The sequence below is a fragment of the Macrotis lagotis genome, chromosome X (assembly GCF_037893015.1).
Source record: "Macrotis lagotis isolate mMagLag1 chromosome X, bilby.v1.9.chrom.fasta, whole genome shotgun sequence".
Taxonomy (NCBI): domain Eukaryota; kingdom Metazoa; phylum Chordata; class Mammalia; order Peramelemorphia; family Peramelidae; genus Macrotis; species Macrotis lagotis.
The window spans coordinates 250,230,960-250,250,786 of NC_133666.1; the positions used below are offsets into that span (position 1 = coordinate 250,230,960).

At 33.8% G+C, this 19,827-nt stretch overlaps 1 protein-coding gene across 3 annotated transcripts in view; it reads left to right on the forward strand.

The window, feature by feature from the left end:
- The first annotated feature begins 187 nt into the window (after positions 1-187).
- Positions 188-19,827, forward strand: part of TENT2 (terminal nucleotidyltransferase 2) — a 78,676-nt gene continuing 59,036 nt past the window's right edge. For all 3 annotated transcript variants that reach the window (XR_012472046.1, XM_074204283.1, XM_074204284.1), the window contains exons 1-7: positions 188-293; positions 1,269-1,454; positions 2,241-2,354; positions 3,990-4,242; positions 13,799-13,913; positions 14,012-14,103; positions 15,508-15,574. Coding sequence is in view for 2 of the 3 variants with exons in the window: in XM_074204283.1 (XP_074060384.1) it covers positions 1,306-1,454; positions 2,241-2,354; positions 3,990-4,242; positions 13,799-13,913; positions 14,012-14,103; positions 15,508-15,574 (790 nt within the window). In the remaining variant the exon portion in view is untranslated. The remainder of the gene's footprint in view (positions 294-1,268; positions 1,455-2,240; positions 2,355-3,989; positions 4,243-13,798; positions 13,914-14,011; positions 14,104-15,507; positions 15,575-19,827) is intronic.

A 19,827-nucleotide genomic window follows, 5' to 3' on the forward strand; every position in this document is an offset into this window, starting at 1 on the left:
ATATGTTACAACCGAATTGACTATAAGGCATATTCATCATGCTAAATCCTATTTGATTGGGTTTCCCTTAAACTCGGGTTTATATGACACAAGAGTCAGAAATCAATGACTTGAAAGTGAGTTCCAGGTTGTACTTGTAGCCAGGGTTTCTTGGAATTTTACACTTGCCCATTCTTTGTTGCAGCAGAATGGTATTTCCAGGGCTCAAGAACCAACGCAATTGATGGTACTGAATCCAGGTTATAAGAGTAAGAAGCCAGGCTTCTCAGTTCTGCTACACTTGGCTAAACTAGGTGATTGACTTTTTTGCTTTTGGAGTTAGTGGTCCTGATTCTTCATTTCTGCAATGGAAGTTGCCTGGGTAACTGGGACATGATAGTATTGTTCCTACAGTATATTGTAGAATCCTACAAAATGCTGTGAATTTACTGTGTCTGATACATAGTTCTGTATTATGATATTGAAGGAAAAAAAGGACAAAGTTTGTATAATTTAAATATTGAGGGGAGCTTCTCATTTTACAACTCATCTTTGGGTAACATTGTTCTGAATCCCTCCTCTGTTTTTGTTAATACTATAAGATTATAATGTGATTACATCTATATAAATAAAATAGACTGAGTAAAATGTTTAAAGGTAATTTTAAAGGTAAAATGTTTGCATTTCAGTTGATTTTTTTTCTGATCCTAGATTTTCCATGACAAAAAATTTAATTTCCCAAATAATTTGTTGAGATGACTATGATGAAATTTTAAAATTGCTTATTGGTTGATTTTAAGATTTACTTAGATCTGTAATTTAATACTTGGTGAGTTTTTGATCTTACAGTGGGTTCACTAAGATAGAACAGATCATAATTCTATTTCATAGGTATGATTTCTGTCCATTTCTGTCCTTTTAAAAATCCTTCAGTAAGGATTTGGTCAATACAGGAGAGAGATATCCTTTTATGTTTTTATCTTCTAATGGTAGCACAGTGATTATTTACCTGTTTTCCCTTTCTCCTCTTACATCCCTGGTCTAACTCTTTTATTAATGTATCTTGGTGTAGCTTAAGATAAAGACCTACTGATAAACCAACGCTTCCTATGCAAGTTCTATTTGGAAGATGCTAAAGATTTAGTTTAGCTAACAGAGCATTTTTAAGTTGCCTAGTGCTTGTACACTGTAACACTGTAAAGACTTGAATATTACATACTAACGGTTTTTTAAAATTGACTAGTGGCCAGAAGGGAAGATCGTAATATTTTCTTTTTCTGTTAATTTAGGTGCCAAAATACATATTCACTTAGAGTGAACAAGAGCATGTTCCCAAACTCCTCAAACTTGGGTCGTCCACCCTTCCATCCAAAGTATCAGCAGCCTAATAACTTCTTCAAACTTCCCCTCAACCTATCCCCAACTCTTTCTCACCAGCAGATTATAGATGCCCAGTTCCACTGTCAAAATGTAGAGTGAGTATAATGGCTTTTTGAATTTTGGCACAAAATTCACTTGATCTGTGGGGTTGCTAAAAATTGCTTTATTCTGCTTTGGTCAGACCATATCTTGTGTTCAGTTTTGGGAGCCACATGTTAGGAAAAAAACAATTGATAAACTAGAGAAATTCAGAAGGGAAGTCTGGGCCAAGATCACTTGATACTCCTTTGAAGTAACTGGATGATGGTGGTTGTTATTGTTGGTCCTTCATTTTTTTTTTTTTTTTTGGTTTTTGGTTTTTGTAAGGCAAACGGGTTAAGTGGCTTGCTTAAGGCCACACAGCTAGGGAATTATTAAGTGTCTGAGACCGGATTTGAACCCAGGTACTCCTGACTCCAGGACCGGTGCTGTATCCACTACGCCACCTAGCCGCCCCATGGTCCTTCATTCTTAATGGGGAAGGTGATGCCATGACTTGCAAGTGAATTGTACTTAAGTGAGGGAGAATAAGAAAGACTTGGGTGGGAATGGTTGATATTTGAAAAGTTACAATAGGGAAGAATAATTAGACTTATTCTACTTTGTTCCAGGATCATGTGTGACATTATTAGATATTTAGCCTAGATATAAACTTCTAACAATTATTGCTATCTAAAGTAGAATAGTCTACTTGAGGAGGTGAGTTCCCTCTCAGAGAACTTGCTTTAGCAAAGATTGGAAAACCATCTGTTTGTTTTATTGTAGAGAAGATTCTTATTCAGTTATAGGTCATACTAAATGACTCTGACATCCATTACTCATTCTTTTTTTTTTTTAAATAGTCTACCAAGAACTCTCTTGAATGGAAACCTTTCACCTATCCCAACACAATCATTATCTTATGGGAATGGAAGCCCAATACGAACATCAACTTCTCCAGTACTCCGAGGAAGGAAGTAAGTACTTTTAAAAAATAATTATTCTGGGGGCAGCTAGGTGGCGCAGTGGATACAGCACAGACCCTGGAGTCAGGAGTACCTGGGTTCAAATGTGACCTCAGACACTTAATAACTGCCTAGTTATATGACTTTAGGCAAGTGACTGCCTTGCAATAAAATAGCACAAAAAAACTAAAAAAAATTTTTAAATGATTATTCTGAAAATTACGGTAATGGTATTTCTAATTATTCTCTATGTCAGTGAGTTGGAATTTCAATTTTGGTTTGTTGACTTAGGCATCTGAAAAGTTAATTGAGTAAGGGTAGAGGAGGCATAATGATTTAGATTAGGGGAAGCACTGTGGTATACTAGAGAAAAACTTAGGTTTGGTGTTAGGATTAGATGAAACCACGGTTTATGATAAATAGACAGGATATAGAAAGAATAGCTGTCTTTTTATATGTGATTCTCTGCCTTGACTTAGAGATTTAGAATTTGTGTTTTGAGAGAAAAGGTCTTGGACCTTCTTTAGTCTCCACCCTTTCTCTCCCCTTTTCTTCCCCCTTTGCCTTCCCTCCCCACTGTTTTACAGTTAAAACTGGGCTTTGACCAAAGTCTACAATTAACTAGTTACATAGCTAGAACTAGAATCAGACTCTTCTGGTCCAATGTTTTGCCACTATACCATGTTGCTTTTTTCATTTTGGATATTCCACTTAACTACTACTATATGAGATTTAAGTTTAGTCCTGATTCCTTGGTTTATCATAATTTCATGAATTTGAGAACTTTGTTTCGTTGTTGAAAGGAAGATAATGATAATGTGGTGCACTTGAGAATTTAGTATTGCTTCCGCTTCAAATAGTACAAATGAAAAAACTGAGACTTTACAGTTGAAGATCACATTACAAGTTAGTGATTTGGTTCAGGTAACTTGAGAGATTAGAAAAAATGTTTTTAAAGAGCATTAATAGCTATTGAAGTTGCAGTTATACAAATCTTTTTTTTCTAAAGTAATGTCAGTTTTACCTTATTTCTAAATTAAATTTTTCTGGTTTTTCTTAATATTCCTCAAATTCCTCAAATCACGTTTGATTATTTGAACCTAAGGATTAAATTTGTTATGTTAAAAATTACATAATTAAAAATGAAAATTTCATTATAAACTTTAAACAGAAAACATATATATATATATATATATATATATATATATATATATATATATATAATAGCATTTATGATTAAGGATCTTTTTGAACCCCTCAGATTTTTGACTGAGAATACACACATGCACTATATACATATATAGATACACACAGACTTTGTTGCACCAATTTTATTATGAAAGTATGTTTCGATTGGGATCATGGCAGAAACTTTTGTAAGTCCTGGTTTCATTATATTCCTATGTATGTAATTGTGTTTTTCCCTATGTTTTATGTCATTTTCTTTATGTTCAATATTAACACTCATTGTCTTTAGCTATGGAATAGTATCGTTTGCTATTGCAAATTAAGTATATATCTCATTTGGGATTTGACTACATTTAGAACTAATGTTGCTTTGAAATTGTTACATTTGGGTCACTTTTTTAATTTAGATAGTGAATGTTAGCAGAGTGAATCTTAATCAGAAAAAAATTATTTTTACAGGAGATTAAGCAATGAACAAAATGTTCCCCTTGATGTTAAACGTCAGCGGTTTCATTCACCTCACCATGAATCAACTGTAGCTAACCAAACAGTGCCTTTACTAGATGATAGAAGATATTCAGCACCAGGATCAGTAACTCCACCATTGTTGCATTCGTATTATGTACCAGATTTAGTCAGATCTGTTCCACCCTTTCGAGAGGCACCATTTTCAGAACCTAGAGAAATAACACTTCCAGTGGCCAAAGATGAGGTAACATGGATACAAATTTCAATTTTGTCTTTTGGGAATTTATTTAATTACCTTTTTTTGAACAAAATGTCTTATATATAGTTAAGTGTTTAATAAATGTCTTTAAATTGTGAAATAATGTATTAGAAGAATTTTCTTGGATGTCAGAAAAGTTAACTTCTTCTGTGACAAGTAACTGACATTTCTTAAAGCCACATGTTTTACAATTTTTGTTAGCTATTCTACTGTGAAAGCCTTTGTAGCTTATACTTTTCTGAGGTTCATAAACACAGGTTAGAACTCAAAAGTAATTAATTCCCTAGTCCATTTTTTAATTCATCAAACTCAAATCTTTTAAGCATGAGAGAAGTTGAAGGTTGTTTTAGTGACTTTTGTTATAATTTATAAAGTCATTTACTTTTGATATACTTGTTTTTATCAAAGAATTTAGGTTTTTCCTTTTTTCTTTTTTTTTTTAGTGACTATCAGAGAATCCCAGCAATTATTGAGAAGTGACTCATAATAAGTTTCTAAGTGACAGAAACTAGAATTAGGAAAAATGGGATGTATCTAAAGTGTTATTTGCCAAATAACATTTTAGAGGAAATAAAACTAAATTAGTATTCTTGGAAAATAACTCCATCAGCATGGAGGAAAGTGTTTTTTTTTTAAGCATCTTCAAATTTAGAAGCATATGTACATGTTCCATAGTCAGTTAAATTTTTCAAATACCAGACAAGCAGAAAGAAAATTCATGTTAGAGCTTTCTTTATTCCTTGGCCTGTTGTGGACTTGCATTTCATTTTCATACAGTTTTGAACTTGCTCCAGTTCTTAACCGAGATTCTTGGAATTGTATCCTTTTCCATTTTGCTTGTCAGGAAAAAAATAGGACAAAAAGCAATGAGAAGATGAAAAACTCAAATTAGAAATGACAAATTTGGGATGACTAAAGGACTTCCGCTGTTCTTCCATCTTGATTTCTCTTTACCTTTTAAAGGGAAAATTTAATAATTTTCAGTAATTTAATAATTGTCAGTAAAGAAGTTGGCACATTGCACATACTAGTTTTGTGCTTTGGTGGATGGATGTGAGATTTCCTTTTGTGATAATTTTGTTCATTCACTTGACAGTTATTTAATTATGTATTATAGACGATTTGCTATATCCTGGACATTAGGAATCAAAGTATTTATCATTGAAGAAGTGAGAATGGGGAAATAGGATAACACTAAATTTTCTCTGTTATTTACTGTTGACCTGCCTCATAACCTGAGAATTAAAACAAACAATGACTATTTACTATATGGCACTCTGTCAAACATAATTTCTTTTCCATCTTTAGGACCCATTTTGTATATAAAATAGCTTAAAGAGCTTAGTTCTTAGATCAGTACACTGATCTCTTTGGAATTATTTTCTTGATTATAAAATTTGTTTATTTCAGTATATCACTATATAAATGGTATACTGCCTCTAACATAATTAGATTGTAACTCTGTCAAACCTTAGACAAATCACTTAATTGTTTTGTGTCTGTTTCCTCAACTATAAAAGGAGAGGGGTTGTTCTCAGTGATCTCCTAAGTCTCTTTAGCTCTAACTCTATGAACTGTAAATCTTTGACAGAAGATATACCTAGTAGCTCAGTGTACCAATTCTCATTCTCTCTACATGACTAGCCCATGTCATTTTCTGATCATATATGTCTTATATAATGTTTCTGCACTCCTCATGGCTCTTTGACTTATTTGTCTTTTTAAATCTTCTGAGGTTGTGGTATTTCAACATTTATAGCTATGTAATATAAATAGAAATAACTGTTAGATAAAGGTTATTTATTGTTCTAGTAATCCATTTAGAGTAATTGACTTCCTGCTGTTTCCCAAGTGCCATTTAGCTAGAACTCTTCCTTGTTTCTGTGCCTAAGAATTCCTTAGTTCTATGGACTTTCATTTTTTTGTGTGTTCTAATTGATGTTTTTTCCCTCTTCTTGGATTAAGGTTAATATGCGATTTTTCTGATGAATAAAAATATAACTATGGAAGTATGAAGGACATTCTTTAATAATACTGTTGCATTCCATCCATCATATGTCTTGAAAAAAGTTGCTATGTTATCACTTTAACTCCTACTTCTGTTAAAAGAAGATAATTTTGGGGTAGCTAGGTGGTGCAATTAGAGCATGGGCCCTGGAGTCAGGAGTACCTGAGTTCAAATCCAGCCTCAGACACTTAATAATTAATTTCCTAGCTGTGTGGCCTTGGGCAAGCCACTTAACCCCATTTGCCTTGCAAAATCCTAAAAAAAAAAAAAAAAGAATTTTATTTTTAGCTTAATCATAGATGTAATTTTCATTGACATAAGACCTAATTAAGAAGTTTTTAATATTCTGAGATTAGTTTAAGATTTATTTTTTCATGATCCATAAAGGAATGGTTTACAATAATAATGTAACATTGCAGGAAGAGTTTTTCAAAGTATTAGAATGAACAAATATTTTATAGGAGCATTAATTTACAGTAATTATAAAGAACTATTTTTATTAAAATACTCTCATGACAAAATCATTGTTGCTATGTTTCAAGTTATACATTTTAAATTAATAACATTTTATTTATTTAAATATATACATAGTTCATCAACATTTAGTACCTGTGTGCAGAAAACTAGGTACTGGAGATGAAAGGATGTTTATTAGATAGATGTCTTCTCTAATAAAACTTATAATTTATTAGTAAGTGGTTATTAGCTATGATCTCTAAATCAAATAAAAATTGCTATGTTATGCAGTAATATGATACATGCATTAGAGAATGTAGTATAAAGTGCAGTGTAATGTCTGAGGAGCAGATTCACAGCAGTAACTTTTGAATGGAATTTTAAAGGAATAGTTAAAAGTGAACAAAAGCAGAGAAAGTGAGGAGGGAGGACAATTGGAATAAGAAATAACTTAAAAGCCACCTGAGTAACAGGCCAAATAAGCAAGATTTTCTTATATTCTGATAAAGTAGAAAAATTAACCATCCTTTTCTATAAAACATTATGATATTTCAGATACAAGTACCATCTTAGCCTATTTAATTTTATAGTTTGCTTATTTGAGGGGAAAAAAGTTAATTTTCAAAAGAGGTTTTATTTTCATGGAAAATTTTTATCAGCAGTTTCCATGTGTATTGAATCTGATAGCTATGGGGAAACTGGAATAAATTTATAGTGAAAGTCTTAATCAGAAAACTAGTTTCTCTTATTCCTAGTTTTGATTTGTGATCCCTTCCTAGACTAGAATCACTAAGATACAAGATATTAGAGATCAACAAATCTCACTTTAGTTGAACTTCCAATCCAGTTCTCTTTCTACAACAGTGCTAATTTGGATGGCTCACATCTGTACCTTTAAAGCTAGCAGGTAACATTCTGTAGGAAACTGCTATTGTTTTTTGTTTGTGTGTGTGTGTGTGTGTGTGTAGTTTCAGATCTTGTTCGGCATTCCCATCTGAAAAATACCTCTTCTCCTGTCCCTTCCCCCAAGACAGTTTTAACGCAGGAAACCATCTCGCATCTGACAGATGGAGAATGTGTCCCGAGAACAGCGTGTAAAGTCTCCCTGTCAGCTTTACACTTGTCAAGATATTCACAAATTTTCCAGAAGAATGTAAAAAAAAAGTAGAAGCCTTAAAATATATTCACTGTTCCTTACAATAAAATATACTTGCTCTAACAGTAACTTTATTGCTAGTTTTATTTTAAAATGTCTTTGGGAATAGATTATGATGTTATTCAGAAGTTGGACAGTGTATATTTGGATGAAAACTCAATTTTTAATCTTCCAAATTTTCAGTAACTTTTCAAATATGTAGTCTCATTTGGGGCATTGGTAACAACTGCAATGCAAAATTACTTGCTCCTATAATTAATTTTTAGAGGAAAACAAGCACTTAGACTTTGATGAGAATCAGAAAAGGATAAGGCATTCTGTATAATTCTTTTTGTATGTGAAAGAATGGAGAAACTTTTAGAGATAAAAATTATGCTTTTAAACTTGAAACTAAAATCATATCTACCTAAAACATCAGCAATAAAACTTTTTCATTGGAAATACATTGATGTTATGTAGATGATGATGTTTATCCTTTGTACTTGAAGAAGACTTATGATATCAGGGAGGTGATGCCATGACAAACACATGAATTGGATTCGAGTTTTAGAGGGTGCTGTGCTAAGTCAGCAGCCTCACTTTCTCTTCCAGAGCCATCTGGGTCCAGTGACCAGAGATCAGAACAATTGGAGATGGCCCTGAATATGAGGCAGTCAGGGTGAAGGGATTTGCCCAGGCTCACACAGCTAGTAAGTGTGAAGTGTTTAAGGCTGGATTCGTACTCCTTTCTTCCTGATTCCAAGTCCAGTGCTCTCTCCACTGTGCCACCTAGCTGCCTTGCCTATGTAAATAAATATGATCTGTGTCATCCACATTCCTACCACTACTTGTTCATTTTAAAATTCATAGCCTTCTTTTAACTACAAAGACAGACTTTGAACTGTCTCTTGAAATATTTCTTTTCATCTGCTACAAGCATCGCATCTGTCTGAATCTTATCCTATCAGTTCACTCTACTTTTCTGTTTACTTGGTGCCAAAGAACCTAGCCTAACAGAAACAATGGGGATTCCTAAGTGAACAGCTACCTACTGAAGAAGCTTCTCTTTCTTGCAAGGAATTCCCTTCAGCAACTTTTTGGGATGGGAGAATTATTCCTATTCACTGTAGCCAGAATAGGAAAGGGAGATAAGAAAAAGAAGAATTTTAGAATTCCAAGATAACAATCTAATTTCAATTTAACAAATATTTATTTATTAAGCACCTACTAAACACTGGATACAAAGACAAAAATAGAACAGCCCCCAACTTAGAAAGCTTTTGTTTTACTAAGTATAGCCTGTGCATATGCAAATGGAATGCAAGAGAAATAAAAGATGGTTATTCTGGGAAATCTTCCTAGAGGAGGTGATAGTACCTGAATGAAGTATTGAAGGAAGGTAAGGAGCAAGGATAAGGATAGAGTACATTTCAGGTATGGGGCAATAACATTGAACCCTTAACTGCTACAAGATTGATTAGCCTAGCTCCAAGTCTGAAACAATGTTGTCCAAAGTTAGGGACAAGGGGAGAGTGTAATCAGTCATTCAGAGAATAGGAAGATGGGACACATTTTATTTCCTTCACCCCTGCTGGCTCCCCACAGCAACAGATACTAGCTTTGTGTTCGTGGGCAGATTGTTTCAGCTCTGCTTCAGTTTCCTTATCTGTAAAATAGAAACAATAATAGCAACTCCCAGCTTTGTTGTAAGAAGCATATGAGATGATGATAATGATAAGGGGCCTAGCACAGTGTCTGACTTGTAAGTAGTACATAAATGGTAGCTGTTTTTATTAGCTTTTATCATTCCTTGACTTGTCTCCTACCCTTTCACTTTTACCTCATCCTCTTCAACATTTTCCTACTCTATCCCTTTGCACTACTTAATTCCTGTGTGACTTGACTATTGCGAACCTCTCGAAGAGGTTATTACCTAACCAGATCCAGGCTCTCAGAGCAGCCATAAAGGCAACGTTTCCCTTCCCTTTTTGCCCCCAAATGTATATGCACCCTTTCTTATTACTAAAGAAACAAACTCTATGCTTGTATGGTGGTCTGTGTCTTTATTGGCTGTGGTGTGGGTATTGTGTGAATTGACTCCTAATTAAGACCCCAGACCTTATTCTTTTTTTTTTTTTGGTGATGAAGATTGAAAAGCAAAGGGAATAGGAATGAATGAATTTCTATCTCAATACCTTTACCTCTAAACAAGCTTCCTATTTCTGTTCATAGCACTACCATCCTTCCTAGTCACCTAGGTATTAGAGTTGACTCTTCACTTTCCCCTTAACCTCTGTATCCAATTAGTTGCCAAGTCTTGCCATTTCTACCTCCAACAACACAATCTGTTGCTCTTCTCACAGAGTTTCTACCCTAGTCCAGACTCTCAGCCCCTCTTACTTTTATTTGTACTATTGTAGGGATCTCCTAATTGCTTTCCTTGGCCTTCAGATTGGTAACCCTCCAATCTATCTTCCACATAACTGGAGAGATGATTTTTTTTTAGGTTTTTGCAAGGCAAATGGGGTTAAATGTCTTGCCCAAGGCCACACAGCTAGGTGATTAAGTGTCTGAGACCGTATTTGAACCCAGGTACTCCTGACTCCAAGGCTGATGCTTTATCTGAAAGATGATTTTCTTAGAACATATATCTGAACTTGTGACTCTTTACTAATTAAATCTTATGATTCTTTTGTTTATTTCAGGGTTTACCTTATCCTTTAATTTCTATCTTTGTATAATTTTAACAATGTAATTATTAATACAGTGCATATTTATAATTTATAATTAAATATATAACTCCACTTTGAAAATCTGATGGATAAAACCTGTAAACCCTTTCTTGATCTGAGGTTAAATTTCTAAAAAGAATTAACTTAATTCAATAAGTATTAGGTACATACAATATTCAAGCCACTGTATTGGGGACTGGGAGTACAAGTACAAAAACAGAACAATCTCTGTTTTCAAGACTTATTTGGGGTGAGAAACATAACATATACACATATAGTTATATGGAAAACTGAGGAGGGAGAGAGCACAAGTGAAGCAAAAAAAGTTTTAGGGAGGAGGTAGAAATTGAATTGCTCCTTTAAGAAGGAAGAGAATCTGAGAGAATCCATTATAGAAATAGATGACAGCTCAAGTAAGTGCCCAGGGTAGATAGAGTTTTGAGTTCAGTGAACAGTTTGGCACACAAATCTTCATTTTTTTTTTTCTGTAGCATTTGACACAGTTGATCAACACCTTCTTGGATAATCTCTTCTCTCTAGGTTTTGCACTGCTCTATTGGTTTTTTTCCCCCATCTGTTAAACCTTTCTTTTCAGTCTCCTTTGTTGGTTATGCCATACTTGGAAACTGTGAATGTCTCCTAAGACTCTGTCCTGAGCTCTCTTCTTTTCTCCCTTTAATAATAATAACTTTCAACAACCATCATCATCATCATCATCATCATAACTATTTATATAGTGCCTGTTATTAGTTATGTACTGTGCTAAACACTACAAATTATCTCAGTTACTATTTTATTTTATCATCTCATTTGATCCTCAGTCATCTTGGGAGGTAGGTACTCTGTATTGTTTCATTTGAAGGTTTTGTTAGCACCCAGTGGTAAAATTTTCTTCTCTGTGCAGATAATGCCTATCTATATCTCTAGCCGTAATCTCTATGTTAAATTGCAGGCTCACATCAACAATTGTCTTCTAGACATCTCTAATTGGATGTCCTGTGGCATCAAAAACTCAGTATATCCAAAGTAAAACTCACTATCTTTGCTCCAAATCTCCTTCTCTTCTGACCTTCCTATTATTGTAAAAGTTACACCATTCTAGTCACCTAGGCCTGTGGTAGTAATTTGGACTCCTTATTCTGTTTTACCCCATGTACCCAATCTTTTGTAGAATCTTGTCATTTCTAACTTCACAGCATCTCTTATGTTATAGCCACCTCTTGGCTGGGCTTTTGCCTAGCTTTCTAATTGGTCTTCTTTTCCCAAATCTCTCTCTTCTCCATTCCATTCACTACCTGACTACTAAAATAGCAAACCTGATTCCAACTTTGAAAGTTTGTGTGGTTCCTTATTATCTCCAGGATCAAAAATAGATTCCTTTGTTTGCCAATTACAACTCTTTATACCTTTCTAATGTTATACTTTCCTCCTTTTCCTTCACTCTATGATCCAGCTAGATTATTCTAACAGCAGTTTCTTGAATAGTATTTTGCTTCTCCTTTGCACAGGCTGTCCCCCACTTCTAGAATGCTCAGCCCTCTTCTCCCCACCTATGAGTTTCCCTTGCTTCCTTTAAGAATCAGATCATATTCCACCTTTTGCAGGAGGCCTTTCCTCCAAAGCTTCCTCCATAGCCCCAACTGCCTAGTTCATTTCTTTCAATATCATACCTTCCATTTATTCTGTATGTAACTTGTATGTATCTAGTTATTTAGATGCCATCTTCTCTTGCCTCTTTTTATATGCATGAAGCTCCATTGTAGTAATTACTTTAAAAATGCTTGTTGACTGTTTGAAACTGAACAGACTTGTCTGGTTTGTTTGAAATATAGAGTATAGTGATGGTAAATAGTATTAACTTTGAACCAGAACCAGATAGTCAAGGCATTTTTTCACATACATATCAAAAATTAATGAAGCTGCCATTGAAGTTCATTTCTTTCTTTATTTGAAGAGTTAAGGAATAGATAGTTTGATATTTCATGTAACCTGGTGTTCTTTCTTATTTTTTCTTTCCTAAATAGTAGTGTTTTCTTTGTTTTTTTGTATTGGATTTTTTATTCATCTTTAATTACCATTACAATTCTTAGCATGCTAGCATTTCCTCCAAGTAATCCATATTTCATTGTTATATCAGAATTCTAGTTAGCTGTTTATTTAAGCTAATTGCTCTCTCTAGATCTAAAGTGTTGGAATAGTGTCTGTTTTGTTTTCAAAATATCTTCACTAATTTACCTATTTTTTTTAGAGATTTTTTCAGAGATCCTCCTTCTGTGTTTAACATAGTAATATCAGGATCATACAAGTAAAATTGGAATAAGAAGAGATGTTAGTTTGGCAGAGGATTGTCTTAGCATGAATTGCTTAGTACTCTTTATATCAAAGTGCCAGATTGTGCCAGACACACACACACACACACACACACACGTGTGTGTGTGTGTGTGTGTGTGTGTGTGTGTGTAACTCAGTATGTGTCCAAAATGATTAGAATTTCCTCTTAATCTTTGAAAGCAGGATTTGAATCTTCACTTGGCTATTATTCATGATGTGTATTTATGTTTTATTAACTTTAGCCATAGATTTCTAGATGCTAGAATTGGAATACACTTTAATTTTATATTGATTTCTGTAGTTGTTAATATTGTCTTTCACTAATACTTTATATTTACTTCATCTACATTTTGTATTTCCCTTTTTTGTGTGTAAATATTTCCCTATAGGAGAGTGTAAGCTCCTTGAAGACAAGGACTGGCTACCTTTTTGCATTTGTTTCCAGTATCTAGCTTATAGTACTTGTAGGTGCTTAATAAATGAGTTCAAGTGAATTGAATTATGAATTTTTCAGTATCGATTGCATCTGAAAAAGTTTCAGTGTGATGGTGAAATTGTCAGTTAATTTCCTAGCAAATTTATGTTAACATTTGCAGACTTGTCCTCTACCCTTGTCCTTTCTCTGTCCCATTTAAGAAAGGAATTATAGCTTATAAAGGGACCCCTTCTAACCATGAAACTTAGAAGATATGCCTTTTGAGGGGTTTTTGAGAATATGAAATAGACTTTTTAAGAATAATAAGACATAGGCAGCTGAAATATGTTTTATAGACAATTTATTAAATAATAATTGAATATAATTTGTTAAAATTTTAAACAGGATTTTTTAATTTCCAAAATACAGAATTTTTAAAGTTTTTTTTTTGGGGGGGTGTAAAGTTGAGTCAGCAGGTATTGAACGTATTTCAAGTATGTCAGCAGCGAATGTGTGATTTGAAGAAGAAAGAACTGTGTCGCACACAATTGGAGAGAGAAATTCAATGGATATTTCCACGTATGTTTTTTTATCCTTAATAAAGTTTATATTTCAAATTTTAATATACTTTAATAACAATTATATTTTTTAAATTTCATGGTTTTTTCTTTTATTAGAGAGCAGACTCTTTTTGGTTGGATCCACTTTGAATGGATTTGGTACAAGGAGCAGTGATGGTGATTTGTGCCTGGTTGTTAAGGAGCAGCCAGTAAGTAACTCAGCATTTTTAAAAATTTTCATTATCAAAATCATTCAAAAATATAAAAATTAGCTAATTAATACTATTATGATCTTTTCTTAGTTACTAATATTTTCTTACTTGCATATAACTTAAGGGAAGTTGGAAAATGCTTTCTCTCTTAAGATATATTTAGGAGAAAGTTAACAAGTTAATCAGAAGTTACAGTGCTGCCAGTACTACATAAGATTTTAAGATCTGTGCATTATTCTGAGGCACCTTCTGTTTTGGAAGGTCACTAAGTTATAATGTTATAATGTATGGGGGGGAAGAACATTAGGTTAAAATGGACTCTGTTTCCTCCAATTTAGATATTTAGTAATGGCATACTCTAAATATTTATTTTCTTTGACATTTAAAAATAGTTTCTCATTATTTGGAGTAATTAAAAAGTTGAATAAGCAGAATTTTCACTAGAAATTTTTATGATTCCCTGGACAATAATGGCTTCCAGTAACTGCAACTCAGAAAAGTGACTTATTCCAGAAAATAAGTGGTATTTCTTTGGCATTTGAATAGTATAAAAAAATGGGAAAATAATTCTGAATATTAAAAGAGATCTCAAAAGGATCAGTTAAGAAAGCATTATAATTTAAAATTAAAACTTCCCTAGACTCTTAATAAGAAAATTCTGATATATCACTTCCCTCCCCCAAGTTTTGCCAGAAGCTATTATGTTCATCTCCTTGTGCATCAAACTAGATTATCAGGCATTCTTTTAAGTAGAACATTCCATTACAAATATTCTTCTTGAGCTATAGTGCCATGGTAATTGATTTCATAATGACAACCCAGGGGCACTATAAGATTGAGATTTTTTTTCCCCCTTTCACCAAGTAAAGATTTTGTTAACTTCAAGAAGACTTAATCTTATTTTATTCTATCTGTTTTCCTGAAAATTGGTAAGCTCGTACTCTTAACTCTTTTGATCAGAATTGTGAATTTAACATGAATTCCAGTTGCAATATCTTTCTTAAAGAAAAACTTATTCTGCTCTTCAAACATTAGCTTGTTATTCATTAGTGTTTCTCCTTGAGTTTTATAGTTGCTAATACCTGAACAATTCACAGAATCTAGAATTGTACTTCATTTTGTTGGAAATATGGTTGCTTTTTATAATTTTTAGTAGGTCAAAGGAGCTACATGATTGCTTTTCAGTTCAAATTTATATTTAAAATTTAAGATGTAATCTAGAAATTTTTAAGGATTATAAGATTTATATGTTTGTTTGTCTTTTAAACTTGAGAAAAATGAAAACTGAATTCTGTTACAATCTTTTTTTTTTAAATAATACTCCCTTTAACTTCAAGTTAGGTGTGGAAAATGAAAATGGGTAGAAAAATATATTTATAACTTTTTTAATATTTATTTCAGGTAAATCAGAAGACTGAAGCAAGATATATACTCAGCTTAGTCCAAAAACATTTCTGTACTAGACTTTGTAAGTCTCAGATGCTTTGAATTCATTTATTGCCCTATGCTTCATGATGTCATAAATAATGTTACATAAAGTTAATTCTGTTTTTCCATTGAATTCCAACATACTTCTATAAATGAAAAGTGATGATTCATTTAACACAAATATTTATTTAACTTCTTGTACTAGATTCTGTGGGGGACATAACAGTATATAATATTACTATAATCATTATAATAGTAATATTGTTCAGTTGTTTTCAGTCATGCCTGACTCTACATAAGTCCATCTACGTTTCTTTGGCAAAGATACTGAATGGAATGCCATTTCCTTTTCCAGCTCATTTTATGAGTGAGGAAACTGAGCAAACAGGGTTGAGTGACTTGCCCAGGGTCATGCTACTAGAGGCCAGACCTAAATTCAGGAAGAAGAGTATTGCTGACTTAAGGTTCTTCATGCTATCACTGAATCACCTTATTATAGGCAACATTTATATGGTACTTTTAGTTTTATCAAACAATTTACATGTATTACATGTATTTCCTTTGATTGCTGCTAGATTGTCTAATAAAAGAGATAAGATGTATATGAAAAACTATAAAAATAGGTGACAGTTTCTCTTATGGTATGAAGTTGCTGTGTACTAGTTTACATGGTTCAATCACATAACTATAATTCTGCTTGAATAACCTAAAACCTTAACTTGTGTCCTCCTCTTCTCTTACTCTCTCTATATTCTCAGTTGGTGGCCTCATCATCTTCTATGGGTCTAATTGCCTCTATGCAGATTACACCTTGATTTGTCAGGCCAGCCCATTTCCCTTCTGCAGTCATTCCATTGGCTATTTTGAACAAGTTGTCTGGTAGAGGTTTGTGATTCAACATAACTGAAACAGGACTTGCTTTTGCCCTAAAACCTGCTTGATTTCCTGTTTCTGTCTCAGCTCTTCACTCTCCCTCAGCTCATGGGCTCAGTTAATTGCCACATCCTGACCCTACTTCAAGTGTGGCTCATTTCTTTGTCATTTTCCTCATACATCCATCATCCAAGTTGTGGCTCTTATCACTTCTCACCAAGATGACAGCAATATCCTCCTAATTGGTCATACTGCCTCAGTTCTCTCCTCTTTATAGCAGGGATCTAATGTATCAGTTCTGCTCAGTAAACTCCAGTAGCTCCATCTTCCTTTTTGGCTAAAGCACAAACTTTTGTTTGAAATTCTGGAATTTGACATCACCTGCTTTTCCAGCCTTATTATAAAGTACTTAGTCTTGTTCACTACTTAGTCTAGACAGACTGACTTTCTTGCTATTTCCTGAAATCTGCCTTCTGTCACAATGCCTTGACTTTCCTCATGCCTGGAATGTTGTTCTTCCTCCTGGAATCCTTAGGCTCTCAAGACTTACTACCAAAAACAGCCTTCTTGAGCCTGATCTCCTGATCTCATGATTCCTCTTGAAAATTATCTTGTAATAGGTATGTTTTCTCCAGTTATATGTACATTCCTTGAGGTCATAGTCTGTTTCTGCTTTGGTTATGTATTCCTAGAGCCTTGCAGAATGCCTGGCACATAATAGACTGTTTCAGTGTTTCTTGGTTCTCTATTTAAAAATAAAATGGTTCTATTTGGTCCCTAGGGAGTACTTTGCTGACTGTTGCAGTAGAAGGAGGGCTGGGTTTAGAGGCACTACTGGGCTTCATATCTCAGTCCAGCCACTTAACTTGTGTGACAAGGGCAGCTAGGTGGTACAATGAATAGAGCACCAGGCTTGAAGTCAGGGAGACTCAAGTTCAAATCTGGCCTCAGATACTTAAGAGTGGTGTGATCCTGTTTGCCTCAGTACTTCATCTGAAAAAAGTCCTGGAGAAGGAAATAGTAAAACATTCTAGGATTGCCAAGAAAACCCCACATGAGATCACAGAGAGACAGCCACAGCTGAAAGAACTGAACAACAACAGCAGCAAACCTTTGTGATGTTGGGCACATTATTTAATCTTTCTGGGTCTTATTTTCCTTGAAGGAGGGGATAAGAGAAGAGGTTAGACTAGATCAATAAAGTAATAACATTTATTAAGTGCCCAGGTACTATACTAAGACATTCTAAGTCTTTGGGATATATTTCTCTCCTTAGAAGAATGTAAGCACTTTGCAAGCACGGATTGTTTGCATGATTCATATTTCATCTCCATAACTATCACATTGTTTTAACACAGGGTAGGTATTCTAATAAGTGCTTTTTGATGGACACAACAGCTCTCAAACTTATAGTCAAATGAGGGAAATACAAGGACATTGCTAACAGTAAGATAAGGGCTAAGGAAATCAGTACCAAAGAAAGATGCAGGCAAAGTACCAGGAAAAATTATTAAGTTAATGAAATGCTTTGTTCTGGTGGTTAGGAAGAGACATTATCCTTTGAGATTTGGATGTTAGAAGGGGAGGAAGGGCTGTAGCATATGGGAATGGGGTGAAGGAGAAAGCTGTTCTAGCTATAGGAGATGTAGCATGGCCAAAGAACTAGAGACAGGAGAAGGCAACAGATGTGTAGTGTTAGGTTTGATTTTAACGAGGGTTTCCATAAAGAGGTGTGAAAGCTTGAAGAAAAGAAAAACCTTGACCTTATTGGCCTACTCATTGTAATACTGGAAATTATTCTGAAATCTTCTCAACAATATCAGCTTCTCATAGAAACTGCTCATGAAATATGATCAATCAGAGGCCCTGTATTCAAATTCTTCTCATTCTCCTACTTGTCTGCTTCTTGTCTGTCAATCCACAAAATAAGGACCAATGCTCAGTCCTAGGATGGAGATGCAAAAGTATCAGTTAGCACCCCCCTCCCCCCACATCTCTCTACCCCTTAAGGAGCTTACACTCTACTAAAGTATTTATAATATTGTCACAGATGACTGTGACAATCAACACACTTACCCCAATAATTTGACAGTTTGGAAGAAGATACTAAAATGTAATTAGGAAAGACTTTGAAATCAGAGTTGATACTCAGAACCAATTAAACCTTGAAGAATTTGTGGAGGGAGCAGATTGTGAGGACTTTATCTAGTACCTCTGGCTCCCCTAACTCCATTATTTCTGACTCCTATTTCATTCTCTTCTTTCTCCTTTTGCCTGAGCATTTACCTAAAATCAGAGTATAACTTTACATTTTATCAGTATATGCCAAGGACATATATTGAAGTGTGATAATTTTGAGATTGAAAGTTTTATATAAAAGAAATTGGATTATTGTTGTGTCATAGGATCCCAGAGTTTGAATTAGAAAGGGGTGTGTGGTCTGTATGTCTGTGAATGAACATATTCCTAGAGTTAGGTGAAACCTTGCATGACATCCAGTCTGAATTTATTTTTTATAGATTTGGTCCAACCTCCTTATCTTACAGATCAAGAAATTGAAGCTCATTTAATTTTGGAGATGAAAAATACTATACCTTGAATTTAATGTGTATTTGAAAGAATTTAAAAGATAAAATTGAATATGGGGAAAAAAGTTATTTGTTTTTCTTCTACTCAATCTTCCTTGTACTAGTCTTATGTGCATATTTTAGATCTCCCTAGTAGAATGTAAGCTTGAAGGCAGGGATTATTTTCATTGTTTCTGTATTATTGTTGACTAGCATAATGCCTTGCATATAGTATGCATTTAATAAATGCTTGTTGAATTGACTTATTTTTGAATTTTGCTAAAATTCTTTTAAAACGTCATGTTTTCTATTTCACTTTGTTTTAACATAACTGAATGAAGGATAGCAAAACGTAACTGAATGAAGGATAGCAAAGTATCAGTTTGCATTGCTTGTTTTGGTGAATCAGGCATTTTTATTTCAAAAGCTTTTTGGGGGGTGGTAATTTCTTTTCAGAATAAAGGTGGATTAAATGTTAACTTATTTGGAATTGAGTGACACTATTTGAGCCAAGTTCTCATTATTTTTCTAAGCTGAATTTCTTATTTAGATATTTTAGAAATGGCATTAATCACAGTGAAACTTATTCATTTAACTTACGTGAATTTTTTTATTTCAAAAGTACTTTTGAACTCAAGGCCAGGTGTTGGCTAAATGATTTGATGTGAATTACTGCTTTTTAATAAATAGGTGTATCGCTGTTCAGTCAGCTAACATTTATTAATGTTTATTATGCATTAGGCACTGTGCTAAGCTTTTAAATTTATAAATGCAAGCAGAAAGAAAAGATAGTTCTTGCCTTGAAGGAAGCTTACATTTTCCTGTGATGACAGCTGAAGAGCAGGGATGAAAT